This window comes from Doryrhamphus excisus, linkage group LG1 (genome assembly GCF_037039965.1).
Source record: "Doryrhamphus excisus strain RoL-2023G ecotype Guam linkage group LG1, RoL_Dexc_Guam_v1.1, whole genome shotgun sequence".
Classification (NCBI taxonomy): Eukaryota; Metazoa; Chordata; class Actinopteri; order Syngnathiformes; family Syngnathidae; genus Doryrhamphus; species Doryrhamphus excisus.
This window is the reverse complement of record NC_136357.1, coordinates 19,073,994-19,099,678: the sequence shown is the minus strand read 5'-3', so window position 1 is coordinate 19,099,678 and position 25,685 is coordinate 19,073,994. Positions and strand designations below refer to the sequence as shown.

General features: G+C 43.0%; 1 protein-coding gene across 1 annotated transcript in view; it reads left to right on the top strand.

The window, feature by feature from the left end:
- tmem117 (transmembrane protein 117) overlaps positions 1–25,685 on the top strand; it is a 45,199-nt gene that overhangs the window by 7,716 nt on the left and 11,798 nt on the right. The window contains 1 exon segment of the mRNA XM_078791711.1: positions 16,914–16,993. Within this exon segment, the coding sequence (XP_078647837.1) occupies positions 16,991–16,993 (3 nt within the window). The 5' untranslated portion in view covers positions 16,914–16,990.

Below are 25,685 nucleotides of genomic sequence, written 5' to 3'. Positions count from 1 at the left end.
GATGCTTTTCAGAGGGATGGTCATAAAAAGTTGGCTTATTCCCTTTCTTGGCCTCTGCTAACCGCATGTTAGTTTGCTACTGTTTTACTCACCTCTGTTTTCAGTCCAGTCGCCCATCCAGCTTCCACGGTAGTGACCTCAATTGGTTCACTTTGTGTCCTGTTTTTTCTCTCGCACCGTGGCCCTCTGTTCTTGTTTTGTCCCCCTGGTGCTCATCGCCATTAAAACCTGTTGAACTGCTTGAACTCTCCCCGTCCGTGTCTGCATCCTGGGATCCATTCACCTAACTCACACTCCTGACACATTTATTGACTTTCCCGAGTGTCAGTGGGTCCTACATAGCAACAGCGCTATCGTTGTTGCTAGGGAGCCATATATCCGACTGCCAACTTGAAATGAACAGTGATGGAGTTGAACATCCAGCACCCAACGTGAAACATTAACTTGACCATGGTAAAGCGAATTACCAAAATAAAGTGAATAGAGTAACACGGCGTCTGGTCAACTTCCTGGCTAAAGCTAACATTTAGTAGCTGGATATTTGAATTGGCCACCGTATTCACAGTATCAAGTATTTGTTTGCTGCTTCAATGCTGGTATAAGATCAACCTCATTCGTTGTTTCGCTTACCTGATTGGTTGAAAGAAGTCTGGCGTAGTCAAAAACGGGGTGAAAAGTCCGTTGTAGCGTGTCATAAATCATTCTTTCATCCTTTTTTGCGCAATCCTTTGTGCAAGGATTCGGGTTCAGTCCGGGTTCAATCCGGGTGAATCTGAATGTCAGAACCTGTTCCAATCGATGTTTGATGCCCAACCTGAGTCATTTCTGTTGTTGTTGTTTCAGAAGAGTTTCCATGACGTTATATATATGTATGTATATATATATACATATATATATATATACGTATATATATATATATATACAGTGAAGAAAATAAGTATTTGAACACCCTGCTATTTTGCTATTTCTCCCACTTAGAAATCATGGAGGGGTCTGAAATTTTCATCGTAGGTGCATGTCCACTGTGAGAGAGATAAACTAAAAAGAAAAATCCAGAAATCCCAATGCATGATTTTTTAACAATTTATTTGTGTGATACAGCTGCAAATAAGTATTTGAACACCTGTGTATCATCTAGAATTCTGACCCTGAAAGACCTGTTAGTCTGCCCATTAGAAGTCCACCTGCACTCCATGTATCATCCTGAATCAGATGCACCTGTTTGAGGTCGTTAGCTGCATAAAGACACCTGTCCACCCCATACAATCAGTAAGACTTTAACTTGTAACATGGCGAAGACCAAAGAGCTGTCCAAAGACACCAGAGACAAAATTGTACACCTCCACAAGGCTGGAAAGGGCTACGGAGCAATTACCAAGCAGCTTGGTGAAAAAAGGTCCACTGTTGGAGCTATCATTAGAAAATGGAAGAAGCTAAACATGACGGTCAATCTCAATCGGAGTGGAGCCCCATGCAAGATATCACCTCGTGGGGTCTCAATGATTCTAAGAAAGGTGAGGAATCAGCCCAGAACTACACGACAGGACTTGGTCAATGACCTGAAAAGAGCTGGGACCACCGTTTCCAAGGTTACTGTAGGTAATACACTAAGACGTCATGATGTGAAATCATGCATGGCACGAAAGGTTCCCCTGCTTAAACCAGCACATGTCAAGGCCCGTCTTAAGTTTGCATATGACCATTTGGATGATACAGAGGAGTCATGGGAGAAAGTTTTATGGTCAGATGAGACCAAAATAGAACTTTTTGGTCATAATTCCAATAAGCGTGTTTGGAGGAAGAAGAATGAAGAGTACAATCCGAAGAACACCATCCCTACTGTGAAGCATGGGGGTGGTAGCATCATGCTTTGGGGGTGTTTTTCTGCACATGGGACAGGACGAGTGCACTGCATTAAAGAGAGGATGACTGGGACCGTGTATTGTGAGATTTTGGGGAACAACCTCCTTCCCTCTGTCAGAGCATTGAAGATGGGTCGTGGCTGGGTCTTCCAACACGACAACGACCCGAAGCACACAGCCAGGAAAACCAAGGAGTGGCTCCGTAAGAAGCATATCAAGGTTCTAGCATGGCCCAGCCAGTCTCCAGACCTGAACCCAATCGAAAATCTTTGGAGGGAGCTCAAACTCCGTGTTTCTCAGCGACAGCCCAGAAACCTGACTGATCTAGAGAAGATCTGTGTGGAGGAGTGGGCCAAGATCCCTCCTGCAGTGTGTGCAAACCTGGTGAAAAACTACAGGAAACGTTTGACCTCTGTAATAGCAAACAAAGGCTACTGTACCAAATATTAACATTCATTTTCTCAGGTGTTCAAATACTTATTAGCAGCTGTATCACACAAATAAATTGTTAAAAAATCATGCATTGTGATTTCTGGATTTTTCTTTTTAGTTTATCTCTCTCACAGTGGACATGCACCTACGATGAAAATTTCAGACCCCTCCATGATTTCTAAGTGGGAGAAATAGCAAAATAGCAGGGTGTTCAAATACTTATTTTCTTCACTGTATATATATATATATATATATGTATAAGCAAACATTTGCATGGCATTAATGCTCCGACGCTTGCAGGATTGAGGTCTTGTAAAATGGGATGCATGGGCAACAGTGTGGTAAAAGTCCCAATTTTGATTACATTCCAAAACACCACAAGCATTTGATCCAAGGTCCTGGTTTTCCATGACCAAAATATGGTCATATACTAGGGCTACAATGATTATGACAATAGTTTGAGTACCTCAATTACAAAAACAATTCAATTTCTTCTACAATCAACTTTGAAGAATCGCTTGGTTTCGGGTGTTGTTTGTTTTTAGTGTTTTCTTTAGTGGTTGCTAAACTGGACGCTAACGAGTAGTAGACCATGCACTGTGTATGACGGATGCAACATCATCTGGTTGAACTGCTATTAAATCAATGAATATGAATGAATCCTACAATGATCTACTCTGCTAGTTATGAAGATCCACAGGATTTAAGAAGGCTGAATTTGCTCGTGCTTTTGGTAGTCTGTTCTTGAAATCCAAAAAGTACAATATACTGTATTTATCATAAACTTAAATGTATCCCCCATCTGTTGAGGAGGGCCTTCTATTAGAGAATCCCATGAATCATATTCATATTAGTAATTAAATATTATTCATATTTAACTACCTACTGTCTCCTTCTAATATGTTCCGAGTTGTTGCTTTTGTTTTCATTTCATTTTAACTCGAAAAACCTTAATTACAGATGTAATCGGGATCTGACAAGTGAAAATGGCCGTGTTGTGCTTGACTCAAACCCCAGAGGCACCGAGGGTAAGCCGACAAGCTAAGCGTCGTCCCCAGTTGCCAGCAGCGGAGCCACCAGAGAACGCGGCTGCTTCATTACGTATTCAGCTCAGACGGCCTCGCATCCCAATCAATGGCATGTCTGCCAGAGAGATACTGTATTCCTCCACAGCTTCATTCCAAGCAGAAGCTGCAAAAAGCACAAAATAAATAGAAATAAACGCCACAGATCACAAGCGTTTGAATGATTCCTCTAATGGCGCAGAAGTGGTACGGTTCAAACCCCGTGGCTGAAACTAAGTGCGAGGTGGATGTTTTCTCGCCGGGATTGATGATGATGGCTGGGATATTGAAAGACAATCGCTCTCAGGTTGTGGAAGCGACACCTCAAAGTGGTCCTTCATCTTCATTTGGATCCCAAAGGGCACATGTCCAACAGACTGCTACGTTATTGATCCAAGCGGCCAGTTTATTTCGTTTCATCTCCATGATAGTGCGTGTTTGCCGTCGACAAGCTGTTTTTGACGCATTCGTGCGTGTTTGGGCCTTCAGGTCGATACCTGCGCCTGAAAACGTTCCATGATGATCACGGCTCCTGGATGACCATGTTCTTCAGCACCATCCTCTCTCTCTGCATATTCGCCAATCTCTACAACCTCATCCTGCTGTCGGGTGGGAGCATGGAGTTTCCCACCCTTTCCCAACATCTCACCCTATCATGACTGTATCGCCTGATCATGCAAGGCTTTTCCTCCATGATCCTGCCTTTTCTTTACCACCTTTCCATCTAAATAATCAGTAAAACGCTCAGACGTCCCACCACGGTAGGGCTTGACACCATCGTCTCAAACAGCTGACAGGAATCCATTTTTGCATTTGCGAGGTGTCCTTTGGCCCTGGTTGCCTGGAGTGACATTGCGGCCCATCTTGTTTGTTGTCTTCCATTGGCCGAGAAGACAGCATATACATTTCTACAGCAGTTTATGGCAGCAGCCATGACAAGCTGGCTCTCTCAGCTCAGCCTTATTTCCAGAATGAATGCCATCGGGGTGACGCCTTTCAGATCAAGCAGGTAAACAAACCTTTGTCGAGGTAGCGCCTCGACTTGTTTCAGTGTATTATTCAGCAAAATAGTAGTCATGCTACACGTTGTGCTGCTGCTGGATGTTATAAAATATCATGAAATAAGGCTGTACTGCAAGACACAATATAAATACATTTCATTTTTGTTGGTTTACCTTTTGCTTTAAAAAATCAAACAATCTAGAACATAATTAATAATTAACAATAATAATAAAATATAAAATAATAATTGATATTATTCATTAATAATTGTTATTATTAATTATTATAGTTAATTCATACTTAAAACAATCAACACGACCACTCCAACACACTCCAGATATCATCAGATGTCCTCAGCAATAAAAATGATCAACAAAAATAGCAGATGAATGTGGCCAATACAACTAACCCCCCCTCCCCCCATGCTTTTCCACATTTTGGAATGCTGTGGAGCTCCACGTCCACCAGCGGGGGGTGCTGTGGTAAAGACGTCAGCAACTGTTTTGCTCTCCGCACCAGCAGAGTGTCCGCTGAGGACCGGGCCCCTGCCAAAAACCATTAGCGTTCTCATCTCTGTTCCACGCCGACATGTAAGAGCGGCATTCACGCCTTGCCGGGATGCCCTCAGAAGATGAGCTCAGACCCGTGGTGGCGCGAATGCGGCAGAGTGACTAAAAAAGGTGATGGAAGCAGAGCGTAAAAAAGAGGAGGATGACTCGAAGCGGAGGTCTTTTGATCTACACTAAAACCTTATTTGCATCCCCCCAGCTCCCCCAGCCCCCCAACCACTCCCTGAGCCTGCAGCGGGGCCGCCATAGCACAAAGAAAAAGTTCAACATCCCTTTTATGGCTGCCGGAGGCCCCCACTGTGGGAGTGGGTTTTCCTTTGCGTTTGTACGCCGTGAACAAGCTGCAGTGAGGGCTTTGAAAGGATGGCTTCTTTTTTGGCAGGGGATCAGTGGCAGAGCCAGGACGGTGCACTGCAGGGGGGGCAGGGGGATGCCGCACTGCCAACCACATCATGCCCATGTCTCGCACCTCGCTCAAGGTAACCCTGGGAACAAGCTGGTGTGACCTCAGGCTGCACGCCACCTGTGCCCTTTCTCATTAGTATGCGTGGGTTTTCTTGGACCTGACAGTTGGTGCAGAGCTCGTGTTGACTTTATGCAGGTGAGGTCCATTGCAAATACGTCACACTGCAAAAAACTGAACCGATCTATCAGTGAACTTTGTAGGAGGCAGACAGCATCTGGGGGACGGAGGAAGCCCCTTGAGGCTTGTAAAAAATAGAAATGTAAAATTGTGCATCAGCAGCAGCCACTATTGATCCACCTGTGCCTTTTACACAGAACCCAGCAAGGAAGGATTGCACAATACGTATAAACTCAGGCTGTCAAAGTTAACAGAAGTTTCTTTTAATGCACGATTAACGTGCACATGTTGTGTTTGACCCTCAGCCCACACCATAGTTTCAGCAAACACAGTGGCGACTGTCCACAAGCGGGAACAAATATTGGGCAGAAGTGGATGGGTGGAAGGGAAGTGGACTAGGGTATTTTGATGGGTAAATTTAGCTTCAAAGACCCGGCAGACGGCCAAAATGATTTGTATCTACTTTGGCTGGGATTTGAGTTGTCACTGATTACGTCGCCTGCTGAAGAGAAGCAAGAAGTTACAGGAGTACCGTGGAGTGCTTCCTTTTTTGCATGTTTGTCACACTTAAATGTTTCAGGTCATCAAACAAATCTCAATGTTAGTCAATGACAACACAACTGAACACAAAATGCTGGTTATAAATGAGACTTTTTATTATTAAGGGAGAAAACATCCAAAGCTTCATGGCCCTGTGTGAAAAATTATCCCCACATCTAATAACTGGTTAACACATTGCAGCAACTGCAATAAAGCATTTGTGATAACTAGCAATGAGCGCTGTCAGGGATTTTGATCTTTGCAGAATTGTTGTCATATTGGAGGCTTTTCCAGCATGAAGCACCTTTTTAAGGACACGCCACAGCATCTCATTAGGATTCAGGTCAGGACTTTGACTAGGCCACTCCAAAGTCCTCATTTTGGTTTTCTTCTGCCATTCAGAGGTGGACTTGCTGGTGTGTTTTGGATCATTGTCCTGCTGCAAAATCCAAGTTGGTTTCAGTTTGAGGTCACCAACAGATGGCTGAATATTCTCCTTCAGGATGTTTTAGTAGACAGCACAATTCATGGTTCCATTTATCACAGCAAGTCCAGGTCCTGAAGCAGCAAAACAGCTCCCGACCATCATACTACCACCACCATAATTTACTCTTGGTATGATTTTCTGAAATGCGTTACTTTTACACCAGATAAAAATCTGCATTTTGTATTCGGTTGTGTTACCATTGAGCCATATTTCAATTTGTTTGATAAATGAAGATTTAAGTGCAAAAATAAAATCACAAAGAAAGCAACACATTGTCACACCATTATATTTCTTATGTATTGTCTAAAACTATGACAGGAACAACATCAAATTAAAAGCAAGAAGTGAATCCAGAACCAGCATCCACCAATACGAGCCTGGACTTTTGTTTTCTTGGACTTTGTTTTTCACAGAGGTTGAGTAGCACAAATAGACACATTATCACTCCATAATCAAATCTTACATTTTTGCATTCCCACATAGTACCAGCATTTGGGACCAAATATGAGGTGAAAGACCAAACAAAAACACAGTATCATAGTCTGTAGCAATTTGGGAGAAGGTGTGAGAAGGTGCATTCAAGAACTGAATAAAATGGTAACAATTGCAGCTCAAATTAAACATTTCCTGACAAACAGTTGTTGTCCCACCTCTGATCCTGCCTGCAAATGTGGAATATTGGTGGGACTACCTCATCCTCCCATCCGTCAGTACTGCTTATACATACATGAAGTAAAAGGCAGAAACATACCAGGTTTTACAGGCAAAGTACTCGAAGTAGAGCACAGAAATGCCATCTTTTTTTCCCAATTTTGGGAAGGATGTATTGCTAATATCCTGCTGATCCCAAGACCTGATGGCATAATTGTTGGTTCTAAGTATTTTGTATGTTAGATACTATTAAGAATGGGGTAGTTCTTTTAGAGATGGAATACCATGGAAATATTCATAACAGTCAGGTATAATGGACACTTCATACTAAACAAGCAGGATCAAACCTAGCAAACTCTTGGCAGTGCACCTCCAGCTTTTTTGAAATGTTGTATTCAGGTACATCACGTAACTCCAGGGACACAAGCTGCTGCTACATTCAGGGACACTTATAAATCACGGAAAACACAGCCACACATGCACATGCAGCCCAAAGTAGGTGATATTTACAAAAGCAAGCACTTGTTGCTCATACAACAATGTTACCAAACGTTGTACTTCTAACAGACATCAAAGTTAAACCTTGGCACGGATACTGCTTCATCATGATTGTTCAACTTTGCCTTTCTATTTGCTATGAAGTTAATAGACTTAAGACTTAAACCATCCTGAGTGGACAAAAAGTGAGGCTAAATGTCCATTGGAATGAAACGTATTGAAAGGGAAGGATGCCAACCACAGAGTGGAATAAAAGATATGTAGGATGATATCTTATCTATCGGTTTGTTTGTTTCTTTCAGCTTATTCCTGATTTCGGAGTCGCCACAGCGGATCTTTTGATCCGCATACGAATTTTGGCTTGAGCACTTTATATTCCAGATGCCCTTCCTGACGAATACCAATGATGCTTACCAGTGGAGATTCAAATCCAGGGCGTTTATAACTTATCCATCGGTGCTTCATCCTAATATCACCATGCAAAATACACACTTGGTATGGTAGCCGTTTAAGCTGAACTTTTGGACTGAAATGATGGAAAATCTCTTTTTTCAACTTTCTCCCAACTGACCGAAGTTCTCGCCTTTTCCAAACAGTTTCTATCGTCTCATTCTGACACGGTTGTAAAGCAAACCGCTTTGCCCTGTCAGGTTACGATACACCTGTAGATAAGCGGAGTAAGTCAGCATCCCTCAGGACAGTAGTGGAGCAACATTAAAACCTTTGGTGTATTTATTCATAATTTGTCACATAAGATGGATTACTCCGCCCGACAGTCCTCCAGGCTGCGTGCGGCACGTCAACGCAGCATGTTAACCAACATTATTAACAGCCACCTCTGGGTCAACAGCAATCAACCTGTTACCTGCCTCGTGTCATATCAGAAGGCAAAAGCCTGCCAGTGGCGGCTCCCCGGGTGCTGTAATCCACGTGAAGGCTATTTGCATTTTAATGTGACTGTCAAATTGGGAAGAAGCTGGTTTTGGTGGTGGGGGGGGGGGGGGGGGGGTGTTTGTGTGTGAAACCAGGCCAGTGTGACCGCCCTGTGATGGGCTTTACAAACGTTCTGTTTCTTGCAAAATCCCATTCCTGCCATTTTATAACATCATTACCAGCCCAAATCAGCCCCTAATTAGACGGTGTTATTTAATTAAGACGGCACACACATTAATCAGGACTAATTTGGAGGGAGGGGATGCTGAGCCGCAGTATGTGGCTGTGCTAGGAATGAAGGTGGCAGCTGTTGTGAGACCAAGACACTGAAAACTGGTAAAGCACTTCAGATTTAAACTGGCCAGGTATTATGTAGTGGTTCACACAGCTGGAAGGGATCACTTCCTGGTCACTCTGTGATTGACTGGCGCCCGGTCCAGTGGGCCTGCTAGGATAGACTACAGCACCTATCATGAAAATGCTTGAATGAGCATTTAAAGTGAGGGGAGGGATATGTCTATGGGTGGGCGGGGGGGTTGACAACAGCGATACCCTCAACAGGATTAGAAGCCACCATGGTATTTGCCGTTAGCTGTGATCCTTTGTGTGCACACATGCTGTTCATGCGCTAAGCCGGGCTAATGCACAGGCTAATGGATTTAAATGGCTGAATAAATAGGATGTTGCCGTATGTGGATCCAGCCTGTTGTATGCTGTCATACGCATGCTTCTCTGATCCCTGCGTCCTCTGCGTGAAGCTCTAATCCAAATCTCGCGACTGCAGGAATTATGGCCTTAATAAGACGCAGAGAGATTGTAATCATAAAGCCACAATGTCAGAAGGAAGAAGGCGGGACTTTGCCAGAGGAGACTGCAGTTTATTGTTTCAGTGCTGGATTCTTTTAGTTCTAACTGTTCCATTATAGCTTTATAGTAACGATGTTTTACCCTTGAACCATTTTCCTCTTGGCTAACTTCAATGAATAACCTGAGCAGCCCCTTCATTTTGACTCAATGGCACTGAGGCAGGAGAGATGGTGTGACGTAAACCACTGCAGGTCATTCTCGATTTGAGCAGATTTGGGTTATAATATACGCGGCTACAAAGTATAGGCATACACACAAAGTAGAGGTAACATTAGCTTACCCTTAGTGCTGGACAGCTTTATGGCTTCAGTCACCTCTGCGATTGGTGATAGTCATGAGGTGTCCTCATTCCTTCACCATTGCCCCCAATGGGTTGTGTTGGAAATGTTTTAGAAGACATGCTAGCGTACATGTTCTACACGTAGCCTCAAAGTTTTAGGCAGCGTCCATACAGAAACGTTCCTGGAATTTTTCCATCCACCAGGGCTCAAATTAATAAAAAGTTGCATCCAGATGGGAACAAATCGCTGGGTCAAAAGAATGCAATACACAAGGCACACACACGGAACCACATGACTGGAGAAGAGAAGAAGAAAGAACGTATGTGTATAAGTCTGCCATCTTCCACTTTCAAAGGCTGGTTCAGACTCCCGACCAAGTGGAATTACTTCTGTGAGTCATTTTGGAGTTGAAGTCAAAATATCAAAAGAATGTCGACCGGTGTGAGTCATGCCATTTCATTTATTATATTTGCTTGTCTTCAAAGCTCACTTCCAGTCATATTACTTCGACGGGGTGGCGATCCCGTCAACATGAAAGGTCCCTGACATGATTCTCAACTTTGCTTCAATATGTTACTATATATTGTTTGTAATATCTTCTACATTGTTTGATTTTTGAACATTCTACATTGTTTTGATTTTTGTGGAAGTGATGCCATACATGGCGGCGTACGAGACAGGATGTTTACTGGGATTATAATGAAGATTTGAGCAATGTGTCAATCATTTTCAAAGAGGAAGATTTGCAGATGAAAGAGAACTAGCAGAACTTTTGGCCTTAAGAAAATCAGGCTTGCAGGCAACTCACGTAGAGGGGGCTCCCCTCTACGTGAGTCACCAACATACATGGTGACCACGGGCTCCCTGGGGTCACCAACATACATGGTGAAAATGGTGAAATGGGAAGCATCAAATTTTGACAAAAAACATATTTGACTTACTTACCTTACATAGTTGAGCAATGATGCTGGCCTTCGCCTATCCTCAGACCACAGATACCTTAGCCCAAGCATCCACAATCCATTCGCATATGGGGGCGTAACTCGCCCGGCGCTGGCCTCCAGTCGTAGTAAAGGTGTGTTCTTTAATGCCCTGTTTACACCAATGTCCAGCGGTTGGAGTTCTTTTGCTAATCAAGCTCAGAATTAATTTGCTTTACTTGGTTTTTCAAAATAGCGGAGAGATGGGCGCACGGTCCATTTTTGAGAAAATTGAAGTGTGCCTTATAATGCGGAAAATACGATACTCTATAGTGAAAAATATACTGAACCAATTCGACGATCTACCTCGAGAAGCGTAGAGGCGCCATCATTTTTGCAAATGATAATAAATAAGTTAATGGGTTTGAATAAGCAATGCTAAGGGTGTGTATTTTGCTAAAAATGATTAAAAGTTGTTTAGATAAGTAATTCATGGTTTATACAAATTTGTATTAAAAAATTGTATCGCTGGGGTCCACTTCCGGTTTCCGGAGATGCGCTTCCGGTTCACTTCCGGATGTCGCCGGGGTGGGGATCGCTCATGGAGACTGCACGGAAACGTGGTGGATGCCACCCACGTTGAGTTGTCACGCAGGAATGCCGTGAGTTTGACTGTATTGTGGTTTATTTTGATATATTTGGATATTGGTTGGTGTGATTGATTGGGCTTGGGGCATTTGATAATGTAGCAGCCGCTCAAGATGTTGAGATGCACTTTTTCTGTTGCAGTTTTCACCACACACACAGACATATCTGTGAAGGAAGACAGTTAAACATTGCAGTGGAACTCCAGGGTCTTCATTTGTGGTTTGGTGTCACCAACATCCTTGTTGAAAACACTACAAGGATAGTTTGGATTTATTGACATGAAATTGTATGACATTAATAATATAATCATTCCCTATCCCTATCCGAATGTCGTTTGGCTTAGTTACTGGGGCCATTGAAGAAAAGTTCCATCACATACACAGAAATGCACAGGCGACAATATGGAGGAATACGGTGGGAAACAGATAGACATCTGATGTTTTTGAGGAGGCATTTTTGTGATGCAAATGTATTACTATATTGAATACATATTGTCTTGACAAGACAAACTCTTAAATGGCCCCAGCAACATAGCGGAAATGTTCCTCATCACTGAAATCCAACCAGAACTTGACTTACTTTTCTACCCATCAGTGCTAATAAGACAGTTTATCCAAAGCTGAACATAATTAGTATTTTTCAGTCTGGATTGATGATTGGGGCGTGTCCTGTCATGTTGTCAACTTCCAAGAAGCATCTGTGTGCCTCACTGATGATGCATAAGAGTGTGCTTCATTCACCAATGGAAAATGTCAGGAGGATGAATGCATACTTCAGCCCACAACCGAATGTAAGGCGTTGACTTTTGGCCCCTTGTGTGATTGACACAGGGTTGATTTGTCACTTCTGCCCGAGAGGAACTTTTTTACCCGGGTAGATTTTAGTCGAACAATACAGGGGGTTCTTGAAACTACTAGGGTAAATATGAATGTTCCCCAAAAAGGTACTAATATCGTAACACCTGGACAGTGTTGGTCACTAAACCATAAATCATTGCTTAATGGCGGCCATGTTTTTTTAAACAATCTCAAATTTTACAGACTAATTTTGCGTTCAGCCTGTTTATAGTCGTCATAAAATGACAGTGGGTGTTTTTGAAGTGCGCATTGATCCGTGTGGAAAAATTTCAAGCCTAGCCGCCTCAAGGGGGGCAAACTTTTGGCGGGTTTAATAACAGCGCCACCATGTGATGTATTTGTCAGAAAAATAACAGCAAAATAATAGCACAGTAGGGGTGCACGTTATGACACATTTTCACCCTTTTGTGTGCAACGGTTTGGGAAACAGGAAAAATATTTATGTGATATTATTTTAAAATATCACTGGGAGTAAAGCTCTTACTTCAGATGAATTCATCTGGCTTGGTCTTGCTAAATGTCTTGCCACACACACACACATTACGCAGGAAGCACATCTCTGTCTGTCTCTCACACCCCTACACGTTCCTACCACTCCTACCTATCGCACACAATTGCTTGTTACATATTAACAATAGCGTAAGGCGTTAGTTTCTTTGGTGATTTATTGCATCCGGGAATACGAGCCGTTACTCGAGGCTGTGAGGTGACGCATTTTGTCCCTCTTTGTATCATCCCGGTGCTGCTTTCTTGGGATGGAGGTGGGTGTGTCCACTTCATACTGTAAGCCACTCCCACACAGGAGCAAACAATAACGATCATAACCTTGACGCCTGCTCGTGGTAACTGTTGTTCTAATAGTTTTATATTTTGAAGGTGTGTGAGCTATTGCTTTAATGTTCCTATTTTGGTTCCGTTCTACACTTGGTGACATACGCTATGGAGGCCCTCGGTCTTCGGTTGCCTTGAGCGATGTTGCTGCTGGAGTGAAGCGTTATGTTCAATTGGTAACCGCCGCTCAGTGCGGTGTACCGTCGCAATCGTAGAAAGTTGTGCCATTTATGGAAGCCGCATCGGCAACAGCAGCAGCACGAGGTCACCAGTGTGGTCACGGTCACTGGCCATCCGACGGTGAAAACCCGTCCATAAAACTCAAAAGTGGATGATAATATTGGAATGGAAATCAAAAGGCTTTGATGACTCATAGGACAGAAAGCTCTTAGTATTATTGTACTGCTCTGTGCCAAGCCTCAAAGTCCTTGAGTCCTTACAGTCTAATAAAATGGAGAAATTCAACTAAGACATGCCTTCAGGGATCTTAAATGGTCTTCTGGTCTTAGGGCAAGACACAAAATGTAGACTGAACCTAATGGCACTTTTGTGCAACTGATAAGCAATTCCAGTAACAAATGTCAATGAAATGCAAATGTTGTACAGTCTTAGGAAAGTAACTGTTGTTCATTTGGTATTGGTGTCTCCTTCGTGTTTCACTTTCAAATTGCACAGACTGACTTCGGGGTACAGACTTACGGTACTGACTTCACAAGTTCAGATTGGAAGACCGGCATTTGAGAATAGGAGTACGAGAATACAAGTTCCTTGATGACTAACACCAAAAGATCTTGGGTAATTTAGGTTACAGAGATGACTTAACGACAAAAGGGAATGCAAAACCGAAGGTTAAACTGGTCACCACCCATGAATTCTTTTGGTCAAAGCAATTCAAATATTTGGACTTTGCACCAGAGAAAAAACAGACAATAGTTTCAAGTATAGCCAAGTACATCAGTAATTGCTTCGAGCAGGATGTCATGTTTCCCAAATACGCAAGAACTGTCAAACATTCAGCCTGTGACAGCTTGCTCATTACAATAAAGTCGTCAACTTTATTCTAACGCCAGACGAGGCCTTCTTCAGAAACATTTCCACATCCATCCAACCGGAGGGATGTGAAAGTTCGTAATGATTGACGACGTTGGCCAAACAGGAAGGAGGAGCCAGACACTTTATTGCTACAAATAAATTTGGGTATCAAACGGCGCTTCTGTCCGTGCTCATAACTCCAGATGCCAGTAGCCTCCACGGTGCATGCTAATTGCTTCCACGCAAGACTTTGAAAGCCGCCAAAACGTCCTTGAATATAATGACAGAACAAGCGTGGTAAACCTGATAACATCCCCGCAGAGGATCTGAGCTGGCTGAGAAGACAGCGGATGGCAGCGGCGTTGACACGGGCGCTTCGATTAAGCAAACCATTTTGTGGCTGATTATTCACAGCGCTACTGTACTGTAATGTTCTAAGACACTGGATTCTCTCATTAGGCCAAAAACCGACTCAAAAGGCCATTAAATTTTCACTCAGCATGAATAAGTCAGAGTTGTGCCTCTGATCATGCGGTGCAAAGCGTCCCTAAACTCATCTTGGGAGCTTCTTCCAGCGCGCAATTAAATATGCGCAAGGGGCAGAGGGGTTGGAACTGCCTGTTTTAGATTTAAAGCCAAGCATGTGTTGCCAGGCAGCATTTGCTGGGGTATCGATTAGAATTTTAAATATCTCCCGATGGGATCTGTGCCGTGCAGTGCAGCTCACTGTCTGACTGACGTAATGCACGGCCCAACCGAGGCTGCTTTATTTTTGTACATTAGTGAGGCTATACGTCACTGCTTGATGTTTTGTTATTCATAAAAGCCTCTCAAATCTGCTGGAAGCAAGAAGCTGCTGACGACTTCTGTGTTAAGATGTTTTTTCATAGCTGAACATGAAAACAATCTGCACTTTGAGTCTCTTAAGGCCTGCTATGATTAATCTTGTTTGTTCTCATTTGCCTCTCGGAATTCAATTGTTGTGACTTGTGTAAGTCAGGCATAAGCAAATAGAATTCATTCATTCATTTTCTACCACTTATCCTCACGAGGGTCGTGGGGGTGCTGGAGCCTATCCCAGCTGTCTTTGGGCGAGGGGCAGGGTACACCCTGGACTGGTGGCCAGCCAATCACAGGGCGGATATAGACAAACAACCATTCACACTCTCATTCATACCTATGGACAATTTGGAGTGGCCAATTAACCTAGCATGTTTTTGGAATGGGGGAGGAAACCGGAGTACCCGGAGAAAACGCACGCATGCACGGGGAGAACATGCAAACTCCACACAGAGATGGCCGAGGGTGGATTCAAACTCGGGTCTCCTAGCTGTGTGGCCTGTACGCTAACCACTCGTCCGCCATGCAGCCACAAATAGATTTCATTCATTCATTTTCTTCCGCTTTTCCTCACGAGGGTCGGGGGGGTGCTGGAGCCTATCCCAGTTGTCTTCGGGCGAGAGGCAGGGTACAAATAGAATTAATAGAGAAAAAAATACCTTTTAGTGCAGTTAAAAAAACTAACAACAATAATAATTAGCAGTGTGAATTGCAGCATGTTGATTCAAATAAACAGCAATCTGGTCAGCCTACCAAAGCAATTATCAGGCACATATTGGTTTTTGACCAAAATGTTGTCAAGTTTTTTGGACACAATCTCAATATCATACCATATTGCAACCTAACATACTGGTCCGTTTGCCCTGTACTGACCCGCAGAATTAAGTGCCCAAACAAAGCACTGTAGGCATTGCTGACTCGCTGTCCATGCATTTTATAATTGAGTGTGACAACTAAATAGTCTGCCATCGGACCAAAGAAAGTTGCCAGCAATTTGATAAAGAAGGTGAAAACACGATTGAAATGAAGAAAGAACTCATTTGAAAGTACAAAGATGTTTGCTTTGGAGAGCAAACATCTTCATCTTGATAAACAATCTTTGACACATTAACGGTACATGAACATTCATAATATAGAATTCATATCAAGTTGGATTGAATGGGAAACAAGGATGCCTCCCCTCCCAGTCCCCGTATTTGCCATCAAGAGACTTTCGTACTTTCTTGCGCCAAAGTACATCTCTTGACATGTTAGAGCCACATTAACCATCTTGGGCTCTGAGAAGCTCAGGTAGTGGTCTCCTGAAAGCTGTAAACCACGGACCAGCTTTGTGTAGTTCCAGTATGTCATTTAGTTTGCAAAGGCATGGTTTTTATTGTCTAAGTGCACACAGCAAATGAACCATGCAGCAGTCAGGGTCCAGACGAGTCCGGCATGCGGTAAAACCATTATTGGCATTTGTAGGGGGCAAACCAAGACGAATGGAGCCACTGACCTCCAATACAAGCCCTTAAAACCCTCGCTGGTGCCCCATCCATTATGTCCATGACCTGTTTGGAAGGAGAAGACTGGGCACCAACCTGCTCCACTCCAGTCTGGAGATGGCCAAGGAGACCAAGCAGCCCTCCGCCCCTCATTCCCACCGACGTCAAACTGACCCACTTCCCTTCCACTGTCACCCCCTCGCTCTGCTCTTACCTGGAGCCGTATGTTTGAGTTCGCTTGGCTGGGTAGTCCAAGCGCCTCAAAGAAACACGCCATTGTCTCTATAAATGGACCGTGTCAACATGAGGCTAGTAGATCATTTGCCAAACTCTGCATGGGCAAAACCACTGTGGTGACACCTCGTCAATTCCATTGTTTACATTTCTTGAAGCCTCACAAGGTCCAGACGTCGCTCATTGTTTTCCCATATTGAGATGAATTGCCTCTGACAGCTCGCATACTTAGCACCACTGTTTCTCCCGCCTTTCCTACCCTCTCACATCATATCATGTGTGTGTTCATGTCGTGTAGGCAGTACATGATAACTGAAGAGATGGGCGTCAGGAACGAGACCTTTATGAAGATGGCTGCAGTGGGCACCTGGATGGATGGTGAGGATCAACATGTCTCGCTTTTAATTGATCTTTGTTTTCGCTGAGTTTGGCAGACATGGCTGAATGGTTAAAAAGACAATACCACAATCATTTTCCGGGGTATTTATAAAAGGAATATTTATCTTATCTTCGAATAAGCGGAAGAGGTTAGATGGTATTTTTTCAAAAGGTATTGCATAGAAAAGCGATTTAATATTGTCTAAAAACTACTTTTAACATTATTAGAGCCCTCAGGATGGATAGATACTTGACAATAGAACTTACTGTTTCCAGCAGCTCTCCAACAATTATAATAAACAATTATCATAATATAAGTAAAGTCATAATAAACAAAGCAAGACAGGTGGGATAACAAAAGAAAGAAAAAGTAACAAAAGTGTAAAAAGGGAATACCGGGCACGGGAGAAGTAGCACACTGGTAGGTCAAAGGAAAATCAAGTATTTCATTCCAGGGTAACTGAAAACAATCCCCACAAAAACTGGGGACGAAACATAAAGCAAACCTCAAAACCAGGATGTTTTTAACGTGGGAGTGGGGGGAATGTGCTTTTTGTCATGTCCATTCCAGGGCTCTACATTAAAAACAAAAATGACTTGCCCATGGGGAATCCTTAAGAGAACTACTTGCCCGAACTTGCCCCATGTAAAATGAAAAGACTGCCATAATGATATCATATATCAATATATGCTGATAATTCATCAGATAATAGTACTGATACATTGTATTTGGAAGAATGTCTGAAAAATTGTGCAGATGTATGTTAACAAGGCAAGCCATGCTACCTTAGACATCGAAGTCGTAGTAAGCAGTGATATTTATAAGTTGTGCACCACAATGAAACATTATTGAATAGACACATTTGTGTACTAGTAAAGTGTTTTTAATCCAGAAAAAAATGCTCAATGGTCAAACAATAATTTGTGAAGCAAAGGTGAGAAAAATCCACAGAGAAATGGAAGCACTAGATTTTGTAGCTTGTGCAAAATCAGCACTCGGTATTGGATCTAATCGGTGGTGTTTCATTGTGACCACTTCAAATTGTCACAGCAATGTGATTCACTCACCTGTGCCATCATTTGATTTGCTGCCGCTAATAAAATACTTGTTTAGGAGGCACTGGTTCATCACTTTTTGCTGTTTTCCTTCAGAAGTTGTTGAAGAATTAGACCATGTTGGCAGGGACGCCATGATAGCTGTTTTCCTAGTCATACCCTTGCTGGTTGGTTGATCGTGAACAAGAACGGGTGTGGGTAAAACGCGGACTGTGGACTGTGGACTGCGGACCGCGGACCGCGGACCGCGGTCTAAATAACCGATTCTGATTGGTCCATTTCAAGATTTGCAAGGATTGGTTTGCAAATTACCAGCGGAATTACGCAGTCCGTGTTTTACCAACACCCAACAAGAACCGCTTTTAAAAAAAACTCTTGGCAGTATGGCATGCCAAAGTGCACTTGCCCGACGGGAATATCACTGATTGGATTTACTTTCCCGAATTTTGTTTTAACTTGCCCCGGGCCATCAGTACATTGTTATTGTCGAGCCCTGCATTCAATATCCAAACAAGATGTTCATGACTCTTCTTGCAGTTTGCAGTGGTATAGTATACAATTGTACTGTAGACATACTGAGCTCTTTCATATGTTTAAAAAGGGCTCAAGGTATGGGATGTCCTGATACAGCATGCAATATGCACGAACGAGTCAAAATCGGTCTTCAACGGTGATGCAGCATGACTTCGTCGCATACAGTAACCATCATCTTATTGTCTCTTGAGACGATGTGAACGCAACATTAGCTTGATTAAAGTTAAGCAGAGTCTGGCCGTGCAAGGCTAATTGGGAAGATGACTTGGACTCGTTATGTTAGCCTCGTTGAATCCCATCTTTGAATGAACTGTTTAGCGCAAATGGCATTCTCATGCTCACAGCCCCACCCCCATTTTGCCTGACTGGGATTTATCAATTGAAAACAACCGTCTATCCTTTATGAGACACTCGAGCAGGGATCACTAACTGGCGGACCGTGGTCTGAGTACAGATCCATATGCTGTCCAATATGGACTTGGACCTATGGTCTGTAAATTATTTAGTGTGGCACTTCTATCTTTTTTAGACTTTACAAACTTTCAGCTCCGGAACTCCACCGACCGACTGCATGCGAGTTAAGCTGTCCCACATGATGCTAGTCAGTCAATCACATCTGTGCATTGCTGCTAAACACGTGACTCTCAATATGACAGAGACAGGTGAAAAAAGGAAGAAGCAATACGAGTGACACGGAAGAATGACATACAGAGAAAGATAGAAACGAATGGTACGAGAGGTATGAATAAAGACACACTCCCCCGGTTCTGGGATAACATTTTTTCATTTAAAAAAAACATAGTTTGTGCGCTTGTTGGTGCAGTTTGGCACCCCTTCTTGATGTTCTGTGGATCAAACAAACCAAGGTGCTGAAACCAACACAGAGTGAGACCTCTTTGAAGGTGAGAGACGAGGAAAACAGAAACACATTCACATGGCAAATATATTGAGGCCGGCTAAATTATCCAGTTCTTTTTTCATTTATTGTGTGATTAATTTATTTTAGGGCAGTCAAAGTTAACTGCATTAATGACCTTTAAAGGGGAACTGCACTTTTTAAAAAAATGTGCCCATCATTCACAATCCTTATGTGAAACATGAACATGCATTTCTTTCCCCTTTCTGTGCATTCTAGCGCGACAAAAAGAGGTTTATATGAGCTAGCTAACAACAGGCATCATAGGAAATACCTATTTAGACACTAAAACTAAAAAAACACCAGCAGTGGTCCATTGACATAAGTGAGGGTCATAAGTATTGACACCCCCTGAGATTTAAGAAGTTTTCCCACTTAGAAAATAAGAAGAGATCTGAAACTTTCATCATAGATGCGTTTCCACTCTTAGAGACATAATCTAAACAAAAATCAACAAATCACATTGTATGATTTTTTAATCATTTATTTGTAAATGACTATGGTTCATAAGTATTTGCACCCTCGAGAATCAGCAATAATTTTGACTCTTAAAGAGCTCTCAGCCCACCCTAAAAAAGTCCAGCTTTACCACACGAGTAACCCCCCACCTATGCCCCCTTTGAGCTCATTAATGTGACCTGTGCACCCCCACAGTCAGTCATAATCCAACTGCTACCATGGGCAAGACAGGAGAGCTTTCCAAAGACACCAGAGACCAAATAGGAGAGCTCCACAAAGCTGGGAAAGGCTATGGACCAAATGGAAAGCAGCTTGGTGAGAATAAATCAACACTTGCTGCAATTGTTAGAAAATGGAAAAGGCTAAGCATGACTGCTAGTCCACCTTAGACTGGGGCTCCATGTAGGATCTCTGCTGGTGGGGCAGGACTCATGATTAGAAAAGTGATGAATCAGCCCAGAATGACATGGCAGGAGCAGGTCAATGACCTGAAGGGAGATGGAACCACAGTTTGAAAGTCAGTAGTCAGTAGAACACTACGGTGTAAAGGTTTAAAACCATGCATTGCATAGAAGGTTCTCCTGTTGAGGTCAGCACATGTGGGCTCGTCTAAAGTTTGCCAGGGACCGTCTGGATGATCCAGAGGGGTCATGGGAGATTGTCATGTGGTCAGATGAGACAAAAATGTAGCTTTTTGGTTCAAACTCCACCCATGGTGTGTGGAGGAAAAAGAAGGCTGAGTTGCATCCCAAGAACACCATCCCTACTGTTAAGTCTGGAGGTGGAAACATCATGCTCTGGGGGTGCTTTTCAGCAAAGGGGACAGGACGACTGTACTGTATTAAAAAGAGGATGAATGGGGCCTTCTATTCTATCGTCATATTTTGGACAACACAACAAAAACCTCCTTCCCTCAGCCAGAGCATTGAAGATGAGTCGTGGCTGGATCTTCCAACATGACAATGATCCCAAGCCCACAGCCAAGATGACCAAGGAGTGGCTGCATAAGAAGCCTATCAAGGGTCTGGAAGGCCTAGCCAGTCTCCACACCTAAATCCAATAGAAAATCTTTGGAGGGAGCTGAAACTTTGTGTTGCCCAGCGACAGCCCCCAAACCTGACAGATCTAGAGTGGATTTGTGTAGAGGAGTGGGCCAACATCCCTGTTGCTGGATGTGCAAACCTGGTGAGGAACTACAGGAAACAGGAAACGTTTGACCTCTGGAATTGCAAATAACGGCTTCTGCACTAAATATTAGTACTGGTTATCTCAAGGCAGGGCTCGACAATAACGATGTACCGATGGCCCGGGGCAAGTTACAACAAAATTCGGGCAAGTAAATCTAATCAGTGATATTCCCGTCGGGCAAGTGCACTTTGGCATGCCATACTGCCAAGAGTTTTTTTTAAAGCGGTTCTTGTTGGGTGTTGGTAAAACACGGACTGCGTAATTCCGGTGGTAATTTGCAAACCAATCCTTGCAAATCTTGAAATGGACCAATCAGAATCGTTTATTTAGACCGCGGTCCGTAATCCACAGTCCGCGTTTTACCCACACCCGTTGTTCGCGATCAACCAATCAGCGATCGTTTGACGACGAAAACATCCATCATGGCGTCGCTGCCAACATCGTCTAATTCTGAAGGAAACAGCAAAAAGTGATGAACCAGTGCCTCCAAAACAAGTATTTTATTAGCGGCAGCAAATCAAATGATGGCACAGGTGAGTGAATCACATTGCTGTGACAATTTGAAGTGGTCACAATGAAACACCACCCATTAGATCCAATACCAAGTGCTGATTTTGCACAAGCTACAAAATCTAGCGCTTCCATTTCTCTGTGGATTTTTCTCACCTTTGCTTCACAAATTATTGTTTGACCATTGAGCTTTTTTTCTGGATTAAAAACACATTACTAGTACACAAATGTGTCTATTCAATAATGTTTCATTGTGGTGCACAACTTATAAATATCACTGCTTACTACGACTACGATGTGTAAGGTATTATTTATTTTATTATTTTATTTATTTGAGATTCTCATGTAATGCCACAAAAAATGACATGATATCATTATGGCAGTCTTTTCATTTTACATGGGGCAAGTTCGGGCAAGTAGTTCTCACCTTAAGGATTCCCTATGGGCAAGTCATTTTTGTTTTTAATGTAGAGCCCTGCAAGGGTGCAAATACTTATGAATCATAGGAATTTACAAATAAATCATTAAAAAATCATAGAATGTGATTTTTTGATTTCTTTTAGATGATGTCTCTAAGAGTGGAAATGCATCTAAGATGAAAATTTCAGATCTCTTCCTATTTTCTAAGTGGGATAACTTGCAAAATCTCAGGGGTGTAAGGGGCCATCCATAGTTTTCAACATTTTCACGAGCGTACAAACCGTACGAGGGGGGGAGGGGGTTAAGACATCAATGTACGCTTTTTTGAAAACCAGAAAATGTCGATGTCTGTATGTTCGAACCGCGGGACGCAGTCAAATTTTAGCGCGAATAGACTGGTCCCCTATCGTCGTATGCTAGCGTGAGAGCGTACCGGTCCACGCGATACTCCACGTAGCTCTGCATGCTTCGCATTCCAACACAATAATCAGACAATGGCCGACCCCGGTGATTTCGATTACCTATTTTCGTTCATCAAAAAGAGAATTACTGCCATTCATCGCTCACCGAGCAATGCATACGAACAATACATCAATGTTTACTGCTTTGTGCGTTTGGAAAGAAAGCGGAAGGACGCTGTCGCGGCTGGCCAGGCGGCTTGGAAAGGTTCCAAATCAAAGGAATCAAGCAGGGCGGATTTGTTCCAAAGTGCCGTTGCGAAAATGGAGAAGATCAAAACTAAATCGACCATCCTGAATCTATTCGCCAGCTCTGTGTTTATTTTCTATATTTGGGCATGGACCTGGCTGTGATTGCCATTTTCTGAATTACTCTGTGGTGGTGAATTTGACTTTGTGGACAGTGCAGTAACAATCAATGTGATTTTCACTTACTGTGATACACTGACTAGACTATAGGTGTGATTGTTAAGCCTTTTCAAAACAGTTGTGGCATCTTTATTGCATACTTCGCATAGAGTTGAGTTCAAGGGTTGTGTCCATCATTTCAAAGAAGATTTTATCTCCTCAGGCTTTTGGAAACCAGGGGCAACTCTTCTGCTCCTTGAGTAATCATGTGTGTATACAAGAAGTATTCCCTTGTTTAAAAAATCCTGTGGAAAACAGTTGTTGCATCAGGACTTTTCTACATGTATCATTTGATCGAAAGAACAATACAAAAAGACCAAATTTGTAATACATTTGTATTTTCTTGAAAGAAAAATACAAAAAAGAGGCATTTGATATAATTTTTTATCTTGTTCGTGTTCAATACAATGTTGATGGGCAGTGACTGATTGACCAGAGTCCCAAAATACAGCCAGAGAACACTATTGGACATGTTCGAATTTCCTGGCTGTATTGGGTCAGTTGGTCATGGACCTATCAACATTTTTCATTTGGGATTGTACTCTTTTTAGGGAGGGAGGGGGGTTCCTCAAAAGAGTACTCTTTGTACTCTTGTGAAAATGTTGAAAATTATGGATGGCCCCTAAATACTTATGACCCTCACTGTAACTGACTGGTATATGAATCAAGCTACAGTATTGTTATTGTAGCAGCTAGCATGAAAAATCTTGCAGACTAGCTGTCAACATTTTTTACCTGAGGACTGGGGCACACGTCTGTGCTAGAAGACAGAGCCACACATTGTAAAGTCTTGTCGCTGCTGAATTTTATTCACCCTTTCAATTTTCACTCTTCTTCCACAGAGGGTTTTCCTTGCCTCTGTCGCCAGGTTGTCATATGATGTTATGTGATATGGTGCTTGAAAGAACGAATCCTATGTCACGAAAATTCACTTATCACAATATCACTTATCAGGTGATGTAAAGGTGACTGTAGGGGTGTTATTTCATGTTTAGAGGGCTCTAAAAACGTTACAAACCATATTTAGAAATTCGTAGACAGATTTCTATGCCATAATTATGACAATATTAAATGTATATTAAACAAATTCTACTTTGGGGAATTAATTTACTGTATCACAGTAAATAAATCAAAAAGTCCAAACAAAAGTCCAGCTTTGTTATTTCTGCTGTCATTTTAATACTTATTGCTAATCCATGTCTTGTGTAGACGCACGCTTCATCATTTATTTCATGCAGTAAAAAGTAATTCATTATTATGAGCATATTAAATTGAGGTTTTCGGTTTCAGCATCCACCTAATTCATTGGTCAGGTGTATGCGTTCAAGTCCACTTGAGTGTGCTAGCAAAACATCATGCCAATGTCAGGAATGCTTGGAGAGGAAACTAGGGAACATCCCTCTTTGTTTGTCAACATAAATAGAAGAAGAGGAGGAGGACTCTGACATCAGCATGCATGCAGCAGAGACATGATGACAAGTTTCCTATATACATACATTAGTATTCCACTGTGGGTACTGCACAGAGAGACAGGCCCTGGAAGAACCGTTGATGTCTGGTTGGAACAGCAGGAATGAAGGAGAAAGCGCCAGTGTGTGGCAAAGCGATGATTCCAGAAATGACTCTCTTGTCCCCAACCCTGACTGCCATTAATTTATCAGGGCACTTGAAACATGACCTCTGCATCTCCCCAACGCCATCAGACAGGAAGCGCCTGTCTCTGCAAAGTGCCGCATGGCCACACACATCTGGCTTGTTCCATCCTTCCATTCGTCCATCTTCCGCTTATCCAAGGGTCGGGTCACAGGGGCAGCAGTACAAGAATTCCCTTTGCCCAGCTACTTGTCAACCCCTCCCAAGGGATCTGGTGGAGAGACATTGTCTCTCCAACGTGTCCTGGGTCTTCCCGGGAGCCTCATATTGGTCGGACGCGCCCTGAACACCTCCCCAGGGAGGCTTGCTGACCAGATGCCTGAGCCACCTCATCTGGCTCCTCAGTGCGGAGAGCAGTGGCTATGCTCTGAGCTTCTCCTGGATAACAATGCTTCCTCAGGAGGAAAGCCCGGCCACCCTACGAAGGAAATCTCTTCGGGCGCTAGTGCCCCTGATTTTGTACCTTTGGTTGCTACCCAAAGCTGACGACCATAGGTGAGCGGAGGACAATAGATTGACTGCTAACTTTAGAGATTTGCCTTCATCAAAATAGAAAAGTCTACATCACTGGAGTTGTCGCACCAATTCGCCTGTCCACCTCGTGATCGATCCTTCCCTCACTCATGTACAAGACCCCAAGCTACTTCAACTACTCCACTTCGGGCACGCTCTCAACCCAGACCCGAAGATGGCACTCCAACCTTTTCCAGGCGATAGTAATGGACTCTGACATAAATACACCGCAAACCGATCCAGGGACAGCTGAGTGTCACAGCCCGATGAAGCCGAACCACAACGTCGGTAAAAAGCAGAGAACTCAAGACATTGAGGTTGGGCGCAGTACGACAGTCAGTCAAAGATCTAGAGAGTTATGGCACCAAAAAAAAAACCCAAAATGTCACCGTCCTCGATCAGGGGATCGCTTTGGCTGTCCGTCAAAACATGGGACCGTCCTGGGCTCAAATAAAGGTTGTTACTTTTGCAGAGTGCAGTCCAATAGTCATCAAACTGCATCTGCCAGAGTAGACTTTTAAGAAGAAAAAAGGTCTTCAAAGGTCTCGTCTCTTCAACGCCACTAAATTTCCCATTT